General features: G+C 37.4%; 1 protein-coding gene across 1 annotated transcript in view; it reads right to left on the bottom strand.

The window, feature by feature from the left end:
- Window positions 1-980: 980 nt before the first annotated feature.
- Window positions 981-21,085, bottom strand: part of clvs2 (clavesin 2) — a 34,665-nt gene continuing 14,560 nt past the window's right edge. The window contains exons 3-5 of the mRNA XM_067417954.1: window positions 12,520-12,630; window positions 12,059-12,279; window positions 981-5,313 (exon numbers count right to left, since the gene is read on the bottom strand). Coding sequence (XP_067274055.1) covers window positions 5,220-5,313; window positions 12,059-12,279; window positions 12,520-12,630 — 426 coding nt within the window. The 3' untranslated portion in view covers window positions 981-5,219. The remainder of the gene's footprint in view (window positions 5,314-12,058; window positions 12,280-12,519; window positions 12,631-21,085) is intronic.

Here is a 21,085-nt window from a genome sequence, read left to right on the forward strand (position 1 = left end):
GACATCACTATCTGGGAAATACATTCAGATTCAAAACAGCCAAATTATTATTATTATTATTATTATTTTACATTTTGTCTACCCTGTTTCTGTTCAGGATGATACAGCAAGGTGTTTAGAAAGAATTCTTGCTCCTCGAGATGTTAGAAACCCAGTGAGTCGTCGTCTTCCTTAACACAAGTCGTCAGCAAAATATAAAAAGTTACAATCTGGATAAATAAACTGCTTGTTGTGAAGAGGAAAAGACTGATATAGATGTAAGTGGTACAGACTTAGGGTCCGAAGCTACAGATGAAAAAAACAAAAATACATCAAGGTTTTGTCTTTAGTTTGTGTAAACACTGAAACATACATAATTAATGTATTAACAGCATTTAAAATATAACTAATATAAACAACTTTAGAGATTTTCATGAATAATGAACACATGGAATTAATAGGCTGATTGTATTGTAATCAATGACATCACAAATATGTATAGTATATTATGACTAAAATTGCAAACACACGCGCACACGCACGCACAGGAACGCACGCACGCACACACTATATGTTTTTTGTATATATATATATATATATATATATATATATATATATATATATATATATATATATATATATATATATATATAGTCAATTGTTTGAAAAAGCTGAAAATTATTTTTGACCAGGTCATGCAAATAAATTAAGAACACATGCAAAAACAAGCGCCAAGAAGCAATAATATATTAATAACTGATAAATAACCTATTGTAGTAAATATATGCTTTTTCATATGAGTAATACATAGTAAAATAAAAACCTGTAGCTGTAGTTTGCTTTTTTGTATGCCAAATTATATATATATATATATATATATATATATATATATATATATATATATATATATATATATATATATATATATATATATATATATATATATATATATATATATATATATATATATATATATATATATATATATATATATATATCAGATACACCTTATAGCATTTTGTGCTTCCCTCATACTTAAATATTGAAAAAATATACATTTAATATTTTTAATTTAAATATTTTCTTCATATTTTGATGTATTAATCAAACTTAGATAGATAGATATAAATACAATATTAAAGATTGTTTCTAAAGCGGTGCAAACTTAAATGTGTGTATGTTTTAGATGCTGTCAATGCGTCTATATTGTATGTTTCAGAATGATCCAAATGTGCAACATTTATGTATGTATGTACTTGTGGATTGTTATGAAATAAGAAAATAAAAACAGGACCAAACTGAGCCACTGTACAGAAGCTGTGCCCACAGAATTTAACATTTACCACACAAAATAGTAAGATAACCACAGTATTTCTAAATTTGACTCTTTATCTATTTAAGTTTTGATTATATTGTAATTTTTTTCCGGGAAGTATCATTCGCTCAACATAAGAGAGTGTAATTATTTGCTCCCATGGAGAAAAATCTGAAGCCTGGAAGATTTTTATGTACTTTATATTTTAAATGTACATTATAAATGTATATTGCCCTTGTTCCTTACGCATACACACAAAGAAAAACATCCCTGAAATCAAATGGTGACATGATCCGTGTTTTGCCCAAATCTACTCATTTAGGCTTGAAACTAAACCGCTGTAAAATCCTATTGCCAAAACGACTAATGACAACACAGCATTCTATAAAACAGCTGAGTAATTTAGAGTAAACTATTTTCACGCAATCTAAACCATAAGCTGACCGTACCATGATAACCACGTGGAAGCATGCATTAGCAACACCTTGTTTATGGCTCTGTGTAAAGCGCTGTGTTAGTGTTTAACATTGTCAACAAGGATTTTAGGCCTTATCCACACTTTCTATCCGGTTTGGCCTTCCGTCTACACTGAGACGACATTTCTCTGTCAATGAAAAACAAAGCTTTTTGAAAACGCTCTCCCAATTGGTTGCAGTGTTGATGGTAAAAACAACGGCGCATTTTTAGCCATGTGACCTCTTCAGCCCAAAGCAAGATGGTGGACATCGCTGTACTGTGTTTTTTTTTTTTGGCTGCTCTCCAGCATTAGACTGAGAAAAACCCAGCCTGATCTGCCGGCGATTTGATTTCAACCGGCAGCTCAGTCTGAAAACCTGTACATTCATTTCTACTGCTTCTGTTACTCTCTTGCAGGAACCAATCACAGACTGGCTTATCCACCTGGCGCGCTATTGCCGGGTTTAACATGATGACGGATAGAGAAGCGATGGGTCGTTGATCGCGCCTCTTGTGGTCTGATTGGTTGAAGGACTATCCAATTGCGTACAGAGTCATTTGAATAATGCTCGTTTATCACACCTCTTGTGCAGTAGAAAATACAGAGCAGACTCCCCAGACCAATGTTCCATCTTAAATTGAGCTTGGTCTGGTGATAGCCAGACAACTCCAGCACAGCATTGCTAAAGATTTATGTCAATTTGTACATACTTCAGATTTTTAAAAGAGGCGAGAAGCAAATAAATGGCTGACGGAAATGGCGCATGTCGAAGCGTCTTCCATTTTACTCATGCACAGTACAGGTACGTAAGGGTTTTCAGAAAAAAGTGTTTCGAAAAACGCTTTAAAACAGATTCACAAATACCTTAAAGGGATAGTGCAGCCAAATGTTTTTATTTTGTCTTTGTTTACTCTCCCTCGTGTTGATCCAAACTCATATGATGACAAATCTTGCTTCAAATTCTGCTAAAAGCTCTCCTTTCATGTTTGACGGATCTCCATACGGGTTTGGAATGACACAAGGGTGAGAAAAAAAACATAGAATAAATTTTTTTGGGGTGAACTATTCCTTTAACTTCAGAACCAATGGCTCTGAAGTTGGAGAGATTGTTGTACTGTATCTGGTCCTTGGTGTGACTACAAATGCCACGGAAATGGTCACGAAATAAAGCGATATTCTACGGCTCTACGACATAGTGTAAACAACAAGGCCATCAGTGAAGAATCAGCTAGCCTACTATATGTGACTCGATATAAGAATACTAAATGTATAACACAGCTTAATTTGTGGTAAAATAATATTAGAAAAATCCGTAAAGGGGTATTTGCTGTGAAACACTGAAACCTGGACGAACGATGGTGCTTTCTTTAATGGAAGTAGCATATGCCTGTCTGATGCTGATGTCAACAGCTCTATGCATTCCTTTCGAAATACTCCTGAGCGACTCTTGATTTGGGTATATAGGGACTTCAAGTCCTCCTGGGAAGTTCGTATTTACGAGCTTGGAAGTTGCAATGTCATTTTTGTCAGAGCAAGATGGCAGAGTACCTTCTCTTATGCGCTATTCATTTCAGGATGACAGGGATTTAAGATTTTTCTTTAAATTATATATAATTTTTATAAAAGAAAAACAACTTTTTATATACATTTCAATTTAAAAAAGAGCCACATTTCTCATTTCCATTCATGGAGATAACAATGTGCCATGGTTTAATGGAAGATCAGACAATAAACATTTTTTAATTAAAATAACTTGAAATTTCAACCACAGCCAGTAAATGGCTTCAAATATGGCCCATTTCATCTTTTTCCATGTTTTTTATTTAGATGTATGTTTAGACATTATTAAGTTGCTATTATAACAATAAAAAAGTACTCTTTTTCAAAGTGTTTTGTATTGAAGTCTTGAAGTCTTTGTATTGAAATCACTTTTTTTGCACTTACGACATTATTACAGTCAAACCCCAACATGGTTTTTATATATGTGGTTTATGTGTGTTATATTTGTGCGTTTGCATATGTGGATGTATGTGGTTTATGTGTGTTATATTTGTGTGTTTGCATATGTAGATGTGTTGTGGTGTCATTCCATCATTTCTGTGTTCATCATTTGTGTTCTGCATTGTAGCTGATTTTTGGAGGGACAAATTATGTAACAGAGAGCAACTTATGGCAGCCCATTTTTCCTTTCTTATGATTGATTTTGTGGGTTGGGTGTGTGCGTGTGTGTGTGTGTGTGTGTGTGTGTGTGTGTGTGTGTGTGTGTGTGTGTGTGTGTGTGTGGGGGGGGGGGGGGGGGGGGGTCAGCTTTGTAACAGTTTTTTGTTGTTGTTGTTGTTGGACAAATTATGTAACAAATAGTATTTTTACAGTCTCCCATTGATGTCTATGGGTGATTTTTGGGCAGCTGTGTTTTACATTGTGTATGTGCCATGGGGTTGCCACTTCACCTCTGTGTGTGTGTTTTTTTATTTCCCCATTAATTTCAATTTGGGGCGTCAGGAGACACTGAACATCCTGAGAGGGACCAGATATCATTCCAATTATTATTATTTTTTTTTTCTAGAGCTAGCAAGTGTCAGCCATGACATAAAGTCTCATACCATTTAGAAGGGAATAGAACATTTCTTTTAATTTCAGAAAATGTAATATCGGATCAAAAAGACACCACGAATAGTGTATAAGAGTTAACTGCACAAAAAAAATTGAACTCTACATCTAGAAAATGTTAGCTTTTTTGATACAAATAAAAAGCCTGACAATGAAATTGCTAAATACTTCTAGACCTAAGTATTGTGGTATTCCTCCAAGTTTGTCACTGACACAACCCCAACTTGTAAACACAAGACTCAAAGAAAATCCTCAGTTTACCACTTGTATTTACGACTTTGTGATGGCGTAACATAAAAAAGCGAAACACACTTCATGCGCAGTCTTTGCTCTTCAATTTTTGCGTAGATAATAGGTACACCACCATCTTGCTCTGATGAAAGTGACTTGAACTCACCTGACTTCCTGAACACGAACTTCCGAGGAGGACTTTGACGCATCATTATAAAATGTTAAAAACCCCAAAGCTTATGGATCTTTAAAAGCATGATTACCCATCCTACAATACCACGTTCTACATAATAACCACGAGAAGCACACACAGGATATTCACAGCAGTCTTTACAGGTTCATGTCACAATTACTCCCTCGATCTCACGTCTAGAACTGAAGTGTATTTACAGATTTGAATTGGCACTTGACAATTACATACGGACGTCCGCTGTTTGCTCTTTGCTTCAAAAATATCACTTTAACTGGCAGCTCTGCAGTGTTCCTGGAGGCTGTTTGTGTGTTCTTTCTCTTCTTAACACTTCCTTTCTTTGTAATTTTTTTTCTCTGGAGTTATAGGAACAAGGTGCACTCCTCCATAGCATACAGGGCTTGACGTTTCCTTGTTGCCCGGGGAATTAAGAGCCTTTAGTCCAGCGAAAGCAGCGGCTGCATGTTCTCTTCTTCGCTTTTCACTTTTTCTGGTCGTTTCAGGACACCTGGCTCCACCACTGACTGGGACCTGTGGGGATATATAAAATATGAATGCCATCACGGGAACTGTATTCCGAGACGCACAACTGAGAAATAAAAAATCCTGAGAGAGAATTGAAAATCTAAGCTACAAGATAAATTAAACCTGGAAATAAACATAACAGATTTATAATGTCAAGTTTTTTTTATTAATTATTTATTTTATTTATACTATATTTATATTATATTTTATTGGATTATTATTATTATTATTATTATAAATAGCTGCTGACATTAAAATAAAACTTGCAAACAATTTGATAATATGATAATGGAAATAAACATGAAATTATAATAAAAATAACATATAAAAAAAAAATTTTTTATGACATAATATATGCATTAAAGCTGCACTATGTATCTTTTCCGTCCGCTAGAGGGCGCTTATTCAAAACAAAGGTGTAGTTTGATGACGCTAAGTTTAAGTGCAGAATCTCGGGACATGTCGTCTTCACCTCACAGCTAGTGGAAAATAGGACTCGGGCAGAAATCATGTTGATGGATGCGGTTATTAACGTTACTGTAGAATGAAGCAGAGCAGGACCGAGTGTTGAAAGAGCTGAGCAAGGCCGCTGGAGGGATTGTTACACAAACGCACACCTTGCAAGCAGCAGGACTTTTATTTAATGGACTGCATTTATATAGCGCTTTTAAAGCAGCACTTGGTAACTTTTACCCTCGGGGTCCCCCTACAGTTGGGAAAAAATAATGTCCTCAACGACTGTCGTAAGCTCTGTCATCCTACAACAGAGGATGCCATCGCGCGTGCATTTGTTGACATGACAACCCCGATAGCCCTGAACTAGTAATGCGCGGGTCGTCTCATAACCCGCGGACCCCGTATGTCTATTTAATGGTCGCGGGTGCGGGGCGGGTTGTAAAAATATATACAGTGGTGCGGGGCGGGCCAAATAAAAGCGGCCCCGCGGGTTGGTGCAGCACTAACCGTTACCCTGAACACTGAGGAGTTTACATGCAGGTGTTCTTCTGCCGTCGCGTGTGAAATGTCTTCATCCCAGGTACAGTCAGTGGCATATGTTTCAGCATGTCATATGAATATAATTTCATGGGTTTTATTTTTTTTCAAACGCCAAATAATTGCGATGCTCACGTTTACAAGCCAGCGTCATTATAGTAGTCTACTGGTTACCGTTTTACAGAATCTATATGATACTTCAGTTCAATGTTTGAGTGGTAGGTAATCACCATAACAAGCATCACAGCATCGGCCGGGCACGCCTCCTTCAGCTCACGCCAACGAGCAAACGCTGGTCCAATGTTGATCCTCGTCCTGCCTTTAATCCCATCACTTTTTCATTTCCTCTTATTGCTTTCCTCCAACAAAACCTTTTCTTTCTTATTTGTCTGTGCTGCTTTGGACATGACTATAACATCCGACGAACAAAGTTGGGCTCACACGTCCGAATTTAAGGAAGTGTGGGTGTTGGTGGAAGTGACGTATATGCCGTAAAGCAGTCGAATTTTGTAGTTCTTTTTGTTCTCGGGTTACTACCCGAAACCCGAAGTTTAAAAGTACGATTAAAAACGATACAGACCCCATCAGGCTATGGCAGACGTGTCATTCAACCTATTGTAAGTCGATGTATCATCACAAGAGTCTTGAAAATATATTATGAAGGTTGAAAAGTTACCTGGTGCTGCTTTGACTGACCCTATGGCCATCCAAAGCGCTTTACATTTTGCCTTGCATTCACCCATTCATACACAGATGGCGATGTCAGCCATGTAAGGCACCATCTAGCTCATCAGGAGCGGCTGGGGTTAGGTGTCTTGCTCATGGACACCTAACTTCGACACTTGGTCAGGTGGAATCGGGGATCGAACCACCAACCTATCGGTTTGTAGACAACCTACATGAACCACTGAGCCACTGCTGCCCACCCACATTATGACGGGACACAGTCGCCGGCACCATTTCTGCTTTTCCGGTCTTGAGTGTGAGGTATGCAGCTCTGTTTATCATATTAGATACATTTAAGTGTGTTTAAAATTATGTTATGACGTTACTCTGTGCGTTCACTCAGTGGCTGCTGTGACATTTGTTCACACTGCAAAGAGTAAAGCGTTTCTGCAGAATAAAACCGGAAACCGAGGGTAACGCAGATTTGACGCAATTGACAGGCGACTCCTCAGACGTCCCGGCTCCTTGGTTAAAATAGCAATTTTCTCACAATTTACAAATAGTTGAAAACATTTGGAATATTGTAAGAACTCAACTGAAAAAAATATATAACACTGGCCTAGTGGTTTTTGGATACTTTACTGCAAAAATACTACATAGTGCACCTTTAATAATATATACATTCTCTCTTCTCTCTCTCTCTCTCTCTCTCTCTCTCTCTCTCTCTCTCTCTCTCTCTCTCTCTCTCTCTCTCTCTACTGTATATATGTATATATGTATATATATATATATATATATATATATATATATATATATATATATATATATATATATATATATATATATATATATATATATATATATATACATAAAACATTTGGGCCCCAATGACACATTTAGGTACACACACAGTTCACTACAATCTCAATGAAGTACAAAATTAATGATGCATTGTGCATGTCACAATCATTTAAAGCGACGGATGTGTAATGGAATGCATCATCTTAGTACACTGTGTTGGCCTACTTTTGATTTAGCCCTCTCGTAGAGACATAAGAAGCTTTTAGGACAGTGTGCTGTCGTTCATCACGCGCAGATCTGGGGCACTTTCCTCTGACGGACGCATTTATGTACTCTATGAACCCTGACTGTAATCATGAACAAAAACAGCTGTTTTTTTTTATCAGAAACTTGTCAGATTTAACAAAAGCAATCAGTTTACAATGCATTTAACTCCAGTATTTTGATATATTTAATGTACTGAATATTGAGAAGGAAATAATGTAGGACAGGGTGATTCCACTGGGATTTGAGTGGATTGTGAAAAGTGGGCTATGATATGATAGAGGTAAGCCACTCATTATCGAAAAATAAACCTTTTTTATATAAAGAGACATGCAGTGAGCAAACGTGAACAATGAAACCTTCGTTTAAAAAGTAAATAATTCAAATTGTTATGTTGACTTTAAAAAATATACTGTTATAAGTTACTAAGATTCACAGTAAGACCCCAAAGGACCAAACTAAAGTTATGTTTACGCCACACATAAAATAAACTACCTGACAGACATCACTGAAATAGGTGTCTTGAGAAATCACACCTGTCTCAGCAAACAGCAAAGAAAAGTCTGAAATCACTTACAACACATTTAACCAACCACAATAACACAAGATATCTCTTGGGGACAATGAACTACATTGTTCTATTATCTTCCCCCCCCCCCCCCCCCACTAAGAAATCACAGAACGGCGCACAAAAGCTGTAAGACTAACGTCACAAGAATCTGTGCTATTCGAGAGCAACCTGATGCAAACACTGGAAAAAAAAGTGATGTCCATGCGACCTTTCCAGAGCAGACAAAATGACGAAGTGTGGTTTTAATTGCTCTGAATAATGTGCCCTTCTGAAAAATGTGGGAGGTGTTTTTTAAAATCAGACATTCCTGGACTCACTTGTTTTCAGCACAATCTGGAAGAGGATATTTAAAGCACCCAAAGAAATCAAGTTACTTCAACACTGTTGCTTGATTCATTACTGGCTGCAAGTAGAAATATCAGAGGTGATGCATCATGTTTGTATGAATATGACAAGTTCACAGTTCCTGTGGTCAGTGCAGTCAAATGAATTGCTCATCTCTAATACACATTGAGCCTGAAACACTAGTGTTCAAATTACAGGGGGCCAAGAGGGAGACGTGAATCCCCTGGGTCCTAGAGACTAATGAGGAAGGCAATTATACATATACACCAATCAGGTATAACATTATGACAGGTGTGTGTGTGTGTATATTATTTTTATATTAATATATAATTGTGAGTAAAACTGTTTTTATCTTTATCATGGCACCTGTTAGTTTATGGAATATATTAGGCAGCAAGTGAACATTTTGTCCTCAAAGTTGATGTGTTAGAAGCTGGAAAAATCGGCAAGCATAAGGATTTGAGCGAGTTTGACAAGGGCCGAATTGTGATGGCTAGACGACTGGGTCAGAGCATCTCCAAAACTGCAGCTCTATTGGGGTGTCCTGGTCTGCAGTGGTCAGTATCTATCAAAAGTGGTCCAAGGAAGGAACAGTGGTGAACCAACGAAAGGGTCATGGGCGGCCAAGGCTCATTGATGCACGCCGGGAGCGAAGGCTGACCCGTGTGGTCCGATCTAACAGACGAGCTACTGTAGCTCAAATTGCTCAAGAAGTTAATGCTGGTTCTGATAGGAAGGTGTCAGAATACGCCGTGCATCACAGTTTGCTGCGTATGAGGCTGCATGACCAGACAGGATCCCCATGCTGACCCCTGTCCACCGCCGAAAGCGCCAACAGTGGGCACGTGAGCATCTGATGAGTCATGTTATCTTTTATATCACGAGGATGGCCGGGTGGCAGGTGTTTGTGCATCACTTGCTCAAAATGCTTTTTTTTTTCACTTAAAAAAGCTAAATTTTTCATTTTTCAGTTATATGTTCAGTTGAATGCTATGCACACAAGCAATTCAAGTGATGACTGGTTATGGGTAATAAAATCACACATCTACATGTTTATGTTTGAAGTCAACTTTCGCAGTTTGAATTAAAGGTCAAATAAATTATTTAATTCAGACTAATGGGAATCGTTTCTAACCACAGTAAACCGAAGCCCCAATATATGACCTGTATCCATTAAACTGAATAGCTGGAATTGAACAGCAGCAATATATATCATCACCAGCTAACTATTCCCACAGCTAAACATGATGAATTATGTTAATAATACAACACTAGAGAACAATGAGTGCAGGATTCCGCCGTATCTAGATGTACACAGATGTGCTGTGTGCGGACTGGGAGGCTTCGTTTAATAGCCAAAGCTGTTTAAGTAACAGTACTTTGATCTTAGCTGTAGAAGAACATCTAAGACCTACTTTCTTTCAAATGCTGCACACCCCGGATGCTTTGGGATAATGCGAACACTACAAACAGTTGCTTCAAATATGAGCACAAAATAAGCCTTTGCGAACTAGGCTATTTGTTAGCCAACGTCTCTGGACACGTACAGTCCCAGCCGCAGCAAGAAAAGATGAGATGCTTGCCACTGGTAAACCTCCATCATGTGTTTTCACTTGCACACACAGGCAGTGCATCATTTAGTGAAGCTCACGGCAGAAACTTCCCTCCCTCGTGCTGATTTCATGACCCAATAAGTCGAGACACCTCACCCTTTCTCGATCAGTGAAACAATGCACAACAAGAGTTCCTCAAGTTGCCCGGTCAAACACAGACTGTAACTCATCCAAAAATGCTTATTAGATCAAAAAAGAGCTATTTAATCATAAGGCTAGGGAGTCGGTTGCTAAGCACTGGAACCAAGAAAATACACAGTATGCAGCTAAACTGTGACTCCTTTAACAAACACTGTAGCTTCTTTACGCCTCTAGCAAAGCTGCTTATTTTTGTTATCCAGTGCAATTCTCTTGATAATTCCACTTGAGTGAAGACTGGAAGCAAGCAAACGCTGTTTCCATGGCAAGCCACCAAGTGATTTCATTTACTAATCATAACAGAAATAAACAACATACATAATACGGCCAGTGAGGTGACCTCACATGCTTGTTTTAGAGTGCACCAGTGTTGTTATTGCTAACTAATGATAAAATGAACTGTTAAAAAATCTTTGGTTATTGAGAAATCAATGTTAAGTGGTCTTTTAATTTTTTTTCAGAGCTTTCTTAAGTTTCTGAAACGGTTCGATAAAGAATTTTTCTCTCTAAACCCCTCCTTCCCAAGAGTCAACTCTGCTCTGATTGGTCAGACGGTCCAGTCTGTTTTGATTGGTCTACGGCATACAGCATGTGTCAGAAAAGAAACGGCCATTACCATATCTGAATTTCAACTCTGAAAGCTTCCTCAGCACTTGGGGATATGAACAGTAACGATGGAGTCATTTCAATTCGAGTCCGAGTCCTCATCCTTTAGAAGTGATCAGAATTGATTCTGACAATAACTCTTCTCAATAAACTTTGATATTTGAAACTTTGCAGACAATTTACATTCACAAACAGCTATTTAGAATAGAAACAGAATAATTGGGGCACTATATATATATATATATATATATATATATATATATATATATATATATATATATATATATATATATATATATATATATAACTAAGACATCTTGGAGATGATCTAGTGGCTAGCACACATGCTCTGACATTGAGTCATGGTGTTTGTGCAGGCAGTGCAAGTTTTAATGCGGTGATCTTGCCCTCACCATTACTTCTTTTTCCACTATATTTGTATAAAACTTAAATAAAGATGGCAACAGGCAAAACAATACAATGAGAAAAACTCAAATAAAAAGAGATTAAAAAAAACACAAAAAAAAAACACTAAACTCTGTAAAAAGTCTGTAAAAATAGGGCACAATACTGTATAAATATGAAGGAATTTTCCCCATTTTTTTTTTGTTGTTGTTGTTTTTAATTCCACATTGCATTAATTTGTGTTTTAAGGGTCAACGGAAATTTCCGTAAAATTACTGGATAATGTACATGAGCAGTACATTTTCCGTTTGAATTTTTTCACAGTGTAGAAAAATGAATAATTTCAAACCTTTTCATGCTTTTGGGGGATAGATCTTTCTCCAGGTCTTTGACAGACAAGGTATAGGATTCGGGGCAGTAGTCCGTCTCCTCGTCATACGCGTGGTCAAGCAACGTCCTGGCCCAGGTGCCCATGTCGTAAGGAGGCAACATGCCACCAAGCTCGGACGGCAGAATCTCAGGCAAGATCAGCTGGTGCAAGCTGTTCAGATTGTTTCCATGCATGAAAATCTAAATATACAACACATACAAGATTGTTATTTGCCTGGTTGTGTTTTCATATTAACTGTATAGTTGCAGCATTAACTGTTTATCGGTCAGTGGTTTGAACTTATTTCTATGGTATGACACTGTGAATGTTGTGTATATGAAAAGCATATTTTAACGTTTACATAAATAGAGCAGCTAACAATTATATGTAATGTAAATGACCAAAGAAAAAAAGAATATTAAAAAGAATAATTCTCTCACCCTTTTTCTTGTTTTGTCCTTGAGGAAAGGCCGGATGACTGTGTACAGCGCATGGATGTACCAAGGTTGGTTGACAAAATGAATCCCTCCAAACCTGGCTGGGAAGCTATCCTGTAGGAAAATAAATCAATGTTTTTTTTTATAATATTTTCTTTTATACAATTATACTGGTTCACTTTTGCTTAAAACTAATTTTATGTAAACAAATATGCAAATGTTGTAATCGCTAGCATTTGTGAGGAAAAAGAAATTCAAATTTTGTGACACCAATGACTGCCTGTCCACCATAAATCCTAATATTTTTCCAGAATAGAAGATGGTTCACATGAGATTTACTGATGTTCATTTTAAGTACTGTACCTTGAAGTCTAGTTCACGATTCCACAGAGGATTACACCAAAAAGTGGGCATAATTCCCATTTCTCCTGATATTACACTGCTGAAGTTGATACATACTTTGCTGTGTTCACTAATCTGCCCTGAACAGTAATCCATATTCATAAAGATGACTGCAAGGGTTCTGGAAAGCTTCATAATGATGCCGTCTTCGCTAAGCTCACAAAAATCTAATCTTAAAAAAGGGATGGTAAAAGACTTCCAAGTCTAGATTACAGGGTTTAAATTTGAATCTAGTTCAGTTATGAGAAAGAAGTCTCTTATGCTGGTTACAATTCAAAATAACTGTTTTCAAAAAATATTTCAAAATGTAATTTATTCCTGCGTTGGCAAAGCTGAATTTTCAGCATCATTACTACAGTAAGTTTTCAGTGTCACATGATCCTTCAGAAATCATTCTAATATGATGATTTGGTGGTCACGAAACCTTTCCTTTTATTATCAACGTTGAAAAAAGTTGTGCTGCTTAATGTTTAATATTCCAACTTTTATCATTTAGCAATTTGCAGTATTTTTATTTAATTTGTATTTTTGGAGAGCTCTTCTTTCAACAAACAGCCAAATATGGATATCTCTTCATTTCATGGGCGTCGGAACCATTGTGTGTGGGTGGGATAAGACCCACCCACTTTTTAAGACCAATGATATTGGACCCACTCACTTTTATCGTTTCTAATTCAGCACATGTCTGCTTACCTTGACTACCCCTTAACCGAGAAACTTTTTAAGAAACGTATTATTAAACACATGTTAAACGCTTTATTTCCGTTTTTTGTAATATTTTCTATTTTTTTTATTGAAAATAAATAGCCTTTCCGATCTGATATGTGATGGGGGAAGCGAGTGTGGCAAAAGGCGGATTCGAACATATGCTCGCGATATGCGTCAAAACTTGATGCCATGCGTCTTACCCCTAGCCTACTCTATAGCCACGGTAAATAATTTAGTGATTTTTGTAATTTTGTCTGGCCCAATCAATCGTTTAGTAAACGGCACTTTTTCTGTCTGGACACGGAGCATAAAAAACATGCAACTTATTCATTATCATTTATCTGTGAAACTGTTGATGTCTATGGCAGTTAAATGAACATAGACTTTTTATTAGACTATTAGTATTGACTGGTTTGAGGTCTTTTTTTGGTATAGAGGGATATGGCCCAAAACGCACCATAATGCAGGAAATCACATCTATAAAATCATTTTTTTCACAATGCTTCATTTAGTAATTTAAAGGCCAGAATTACTAACAGGGCAAATTAGCGTAAGAGCGCAAATCCATAAAAGCGCCGATGGGAGTGGGCAGTTCTGCACATGGTCTACTGACGACCGCTAACCTCTCTCTCTTTCGAAGCACATAGAGAAGCTACGGTGGCCGACACAGGACAAAGATGTCATCATCTGAGACAGCAGAGATTCTGTGTAGAGCAGTTTGTCCACTTAGGGCTACTGAAACATGGCGGAGCAAAATGGTGACTTAACTGTAAGGATACCCGCAGTGTATGGCGATAGAAATGGCTCATTCTTAGGGAATACAAACCAACCCATTCTCACTCCAAAGGCGTCAAAATCCGAAGCATGGTCAAGTGCCTTCCGCGTCACAATGAAGACGCAAAAGGTACCCCAAGGCGTCATTTTTCGATGCGCTGGGTGCTCCATTCATTTCAATGGGAAATCTTAGTGCATCATACACAGATGCACTGGGTATTGGAAATGTTATCGTCATGGTGAAATTTTTGTTGGTTTATGATTTTTGCCATTATGACATGTTGGAGTGTGTTTTTCAATTTAATCAGCAAGCATTATTTTATTTACATTTATTTTATTTACACTATTTAGACATGTTTAACATATAACCCAACCCCATACCATCCCTAAACCTAGCCATTTGTGTGAACATGATATAAAACACAGGATATAACATACAACTGCATCCACGAGTTATTCAAAAGAGTTAAATAATCCAAGTTTCCCGAGGCCAAACGATTGATTTGCATGAAGAAAATCCCCAAAAGCGATCAGCATCTCCATCCGCCGAAGATTACGAACACAATACATTTCAAATATTGCCGCCCGTTACATGAGGTTTCATAGTGAAATGTTCTCGTATTTCTTGTGACCAATTGCGTCATTACGTCAGCATTGATTGTAAAATGTCATTGGCTCTCGTGTGTCTCTGACCGATCGCGTCATGCTCAGGAGCCTTTTGAATTATTTGAATGAGATATGAATGAGTTCGTTCACGGGGCAGCGGGATCATCATTTCAGCGATTAAAACATCAAGGTCAACTCTGTTCTTCACATGAAGACATCGTATGACTTCAGAAGACTTGGAATGCAATATGAGTTAATACTTTTATACTGTTTTGGTCCGTTTTTGCAATAAATACTTGTGACTGTACATTTATGTTTAGTTATGTGTTTTATATTGTTAAGATGTGGTTAGGTTTAGGGTAGGAGTTGGGTTGGTTGCTCCAAAATATAAAAGTAGCCTTTAAATATTAATGAAATCATGTCTGCTTTTATAAACGCAAATAATTAAATGTTTATAATTAAATGTTTATGATGCCATGTTTCTTATTGAAATGAATGGAGCACCCAACGTGTCGAAAAATGACGCTTAGGGGCACCTTTAGCGTCTTAATTGTGACAATCTTGACAATGCTCCGGATTTTGACGCCTTGGGAGTGAGAACGGGTTCTACAAACATAATGGTTCGCTATGTAAGGTCTTTATACACCACTGAAAACATTCTTATGTATATTACATTGCATTTTCTGTCAATAGATCCTTATAAATATTACACACTGCACCTTTAAACTAAGTCCTAACTTTTGCTGCTCAAATAACTCTTTGTTGTTTTAAAACATACTATGTAATTTTTTTTATTTAGTGCACTTGATCACATCTTGTCTTTGTTTATTGCGTCTCACTGACTTTCATATCATAACCGAACTGTGTTGTTGGCGCCACTGGCGTAATGCTGATGGTGAACAGCTGCAAGTAAGCAGGCCGTATAGACACAGAGGCCCCCAGGCAACCGTCCGGCATCAGACCGCAGGCTTATAGGTGTTAGATCTGGCACTGGATCTGACACATGCAAGCACATGGTGATTGGCTAGCGCTTCAGAGGAGGGGCTATGAGGCATTTGCCAGCAGGTGGTGTGAGCACATATGATGATATCTCTGCTCTTGGACCCGCTGCTACCGAGTGAGATAAAGGTCTCGGCTGCATTAAACATGAATAGCTAAGCTGTGGTGTGAGATGGTGAAACCTGATTGATCTGTGTCCCCGCAGTGTGACAGTGGGAGGAGACAGGGTTAGGCTAAACGGGGGGAGGGGAAGCTGTCACAATGCTCTTTTTGCCGGATTCTAGAATTCAGAATTCACATGATCTAATCCTTCAACGCTAAAAAAACATTATAAAATGTAACAATTAACATATCATGATTAAGCTGGGGCTCTGAAATGAAATTGTGAAGGATATCCAAGTGAAACAGCTTCTTGAACAAGGACAGATGTAGGGCGTTCTCATGTGAACGAAGAGAAGAGAAGAGAAGAGAAGAGAAGAGAAGAGAAGAGAAGAGAAGAGAAGAGAAGAGAAGAGAAGAGAAGAGAAGAGAAGAGAAGAGAAGAGAAGAGAAGAGAAGAGAAGAGAAGAGAAGAGAAGAGAAGAGAAGAGAAGAGAAGAGAAGAGAAGAGAAGAGAGAGAGAAGAGAAGAGAAGAGAAGAGAAGAGAAGAGAAGAGAAGAGAAGAGAAGAGAAGATACAAAAATGTGCACAGATAAATAATTAATAATAGCCTATATACTGCAATATTCCATAAAGGTTAAGCTAACTTAACCTTACATTTAATGCATTCAACATTCCTTCTGTCCTTTTTGTAGCTTATTGTACAAACCTGATTCCAAAAAATGTTGGGACACTGCAAATTGTGAATAAAAAATAAACTTCTCATAAACTTTTATTCACATAGAATATAGATAACATATCAAATGTTGACGGTGAGGCATTTTGAAACGTCATGCTAAATATTGGCTCATTTTGGAATTTTATAAGAGCTACACGTACCCAAAAAGTTGGGACAGGTAGCAATAAGAGGCCAAAAAAGTTAAATGCACAAATAAGGAACAGCTGGAGGACCAATTTGCAACTTCAATTGGCAACATGATTGGGTATAAAAAGAGACTCTCAGAGTGCCAGTGTCTCTCAGAAGGCAAGATGGGCAGAGGATCACCAATTCCCCCAATGCTGCAGTGAAAATTAGTGGAGCAATATCAGAAAGGAGTTTCTCAGTTTGAAGTTATCATCATTTACACTGCATATTATTATCAAAAGATTCAGAGAATCCGGAAAAATCTCAGTGCAAAAGGTTCAAGGTCGGAAAACCATACTGGACGCCTGTGATCTTTGGAGCCTCTGCATCTCTCATAGTATGGGGTTGCATGAGTGTGTGTGGCATGGGCAGCTAACACATCTGGAAAGGCACCATCAATGCTGAAAGGTATATCCAAGTTCTACAACAACATATGCTCCCATCCAGACGTCGTCTCTTTCAGGGAAGACCTTGCATTTTCTGACATGATATTGCCAGACCACATACTGCATCAATTACAACATCATGACTGTGTAGAAGAAGGATCTGGCTACTGAAATGGCCAGCCTGCAGTCCAGATCTTTCACCGATAGAAAACATTTGATGCATCATAAAGAGGAAGATGCGACAAAGAAGACCTAAGACAGTTGAGCAACTGGAAGCCTGAATTAGACAAGAATGGGAAAACATTCCTATTCCTAAACTTGAGCAACTTGTCTCCTCAGTCCCCAGACGTTTGCAGACCTTATTAGACCTAAGGTTAAATATGAACACACCCAACCATAGAGTGGCACAGGTAGGACATCATTCTTGTAGGCCAAAATGCAGACGTGAGATAGCATTTTAGCACTTCTGGTTCCCTTGTCCTGAACTCAATGGGTTTTTTGAATGGGGTTTTGGTTAAATGGCTGAAATAAGGTCTGTGGTAAACACAAGCTCATTCATGTCTTGAAAAAGGCAGTTACTAACAAGTGGCTAAATAGGACTACAGAGGCTGTTGACGACATTAAACTTCATCACGCCAAAAAGGTAAGCTCAGTCGGCTTTTACAGCCTCATTATTCTCATAATGCTCATAATTGTGCTCTTGAACTATTCTAACTCAAAAGTTCTGGAAAAATATTTTTCAGATAAAAACTGATAAAGTTGCCGGAAGCTTAGTGATGGTGAAGCTGAAGTCGTTGGCCTACAAAGTGAAGTAAAACATTTTTATAAAACTTTTAACCCAACAGTTGGGTTCGTCCATATTTTACCCAAATTTAAGGTGATAAATGGTAATAGAAATTAATTTTTTTTTATCCATTCAAATATTTTTTTTATATATAAATACCCAGCAGGTTTGCTAAACAAACATGAAAACATGCGGTAAACGGAAATCTGTATCACCAAGGTTTACCTAAAAGCTACTATAATTAATTATAATTAATATTCATGTGCGAAACACTAAGCCAGAGAAAAAAACATTAAATGAAGTAACTGAAGTCACCACGGCAGAGCAAAAAACAGACCATTTTTTGCTTGTTAACAAGTTAGTACGTTTTATTTTTTTATTTTTTTATTTTTTATTAACTACTCCAATTCTCCTGTTTTGGTCAAGTGATGCACTCAAATGGATTGTTGAAAAAGGCTTTAATTTTTTAATTCTTGTATTAGCTTGAATACAAATCCATCAAACAGCTAACATACATTCTGGCAGCAGGTCAGGTTACTGGAAAAGGAGTAAAGCCACAGGATAATTGCTCTTAAAAGTGCCTCATCGTAAAATCAGGAACCATTTAAAACATCAATCTGCAATGTTAAATAATTACTGGTTTTAAACAGATCCACTCAATTACAGTACAAAGAATGGCTTTGCTTAGAGCTTTATAGGGTTGTTGTTAGTCTCTGTATAAGCTGATGGACCGCTGATTTCATCTGTGCATTTTGTTTCAGTGGCTTGACATGAAACATCCCTCTCTTTTCTTGTCAGGAGCCACTGATGATGCACGACTGAACTCCAGCAAGGTAATTGGGAAAGAAAAAAAGAAAAGAAAAAAAACCTCCATTTGCTGGAGTCCTTTTGAAAGACATAGCCTGAGGAAAAGCTAGTATTTTATCATTGTCCCCTCACCAAATAATACATAGCGTATCAGTCAGAGTCGAGTCAGTGAGCTGTCCCAGTTTCAGTGACAGTATTCCTAGATAAGAAACCTGATTTCCAAGAGCATTTAGAAGAGGTTTCTTTACTCCAAAATACAAATAGTCTTTTGTAGCCAGACATTTTGTCTATCAGCATAAAGTGTGGTCCACATTCCGGCCTATTCTGATCAAGAATAGCTCACTTTTACCAACAGTAAGCATCCTGTTAGCAATATTTTGTCAAATTAACAATAACTGAGCGAACCAGCAATACGTAGCCTCACACTCTGACACATGCCATTGCTCACGTCAATAATTGTATCTCTACAGGAGACATTTTATCTACACTTGGCAGATCCAGCCCACTGAGCGTAGCAACGCAAGGCCGCTAACGCGAAGACGAAGCTCTACTCACTAGCTGTCAGCTCTGCTACAGATCAGAACAGTCCCGCTATAGTGCGATAAACAGAGCGAGACCATAACTGTGCCACTTTGCAGAGAGCAAAACAATTAGTCTAACTCTAGTCCTGCAGGCCCAGATATGTCTAGGGCTGTTTCCCAGATAAGACGCGTAGAAGTTCTTTGCTTTCCGGGAGGCAATGGATCTTAGAATTCAGATGAGCCAGTCGGACGTGAGGGATGCAAACCCATTCCATGTGCAAGCTGCTCATGTTGATGAAAAATAGGCTGAGAATGGCCTTCTTCCCTGGATCACGTTTTCCTGTGTTTACTTATGGGACATAGACTGCTTGGCACTATAAATATTGTACAAACCTTATGCCCTGCCCCTGATCATATAGCTGTTCAAGCTGTCTTGGACTTTAAAGGGGAAATTTAAAGATGTAGTTTGGCCCAAAATGAAAAATTTACAAATAATTATTGCAACTTTTTGAGTAACAATAGCCTAGAAATCTAGACGCACCCTAGTTCTAGCTTAACCTAGTAGGGATTGGCGATACCACTTATTTTGTTTTCAATACGATACCGATACTTTCAAGGCCAGTATCACAGATATCGATGCCGATACGATACTTTTAAACTTATTTTTTTTAATTATTAAATATATTAAATTATTTAAATGACTAAGAGTAAAAATACCCACTTAACATATTTGAAAGGTATTTTAACATTCAATATGCCTTAATTGCAACTTATTGGATCCTAATTTTTTAAAACATGGATAAAATGTTTAGTAGTAGTGAAATTAACCATGGAAACCTACAAATTCTAGCCTATTTGAACTACGGCTACTGTAGTAAAAAAAAAAAAAAACAGGGCTCAGTGTCACAAGGGACTGCCAGTGACTGAACATTGCACCCATAAAATGCAACCTTTTTATTCTGATAGTGATTTATATTAGCATTAGTTAAAGCATAGAACATGATCAATTTCAACTTTTAACATTACATTTAAAAAGTGTGATTGCACTATGTAGGCTACAATTTCTATTTGTTTATTGTGAAATAACTCAAACTATTATGTTTTTCTGTCTTTTGATGAGCATTATTCTGGGCTGTGTGTTCAAAATCATCTATGGTTTCTTAGTTTTGGGAAACGCAGTTCTGTTTGAATAGTGTCATCAGTGAAAAAACGCTCTCTCTGTGAACGATTGGTTCAGTCTTGTAGCATCTGCATGCATTCAAATCATGGTTAAGATGAGCAGGAAAATAGTCCTATACTACACAATTAACATAGTTTATTTATATTGTTTGCATTAAATAATCTTTTTAAATAAACAAAATTACTGGTAAAAAAAACAAACAAAAAACTTAGTATCGATATTTTTATTTTAGTATCAATACTTTCGATGCTCACACCAGTATCGATATATCCATCCTTTATATCGATACGCCCATCCCTATAACCTAGCACCCTAATTCTAATTTAGGGCAACTCTCCGTTGGCTTGCGAGATGGAAAAACCAAACTCTACTCAGGCCAATCACGTCGTGTATAGAGA

Source organism: Pseudorasbora parva, chromosome 15 (assembly GCF_024679245.1).
Source record: "Pseudorasbora parva isolate DD20220531a chromosome 15, ASM2467924v1, whole genome shotgun sequence".
Lineage (NCBI taxonomy): Eukaryota > Metazoa > Chordata > Actinopteri > Cypriniformes > Gobionidae > Pseudorasbora > Pseudorasbora parva.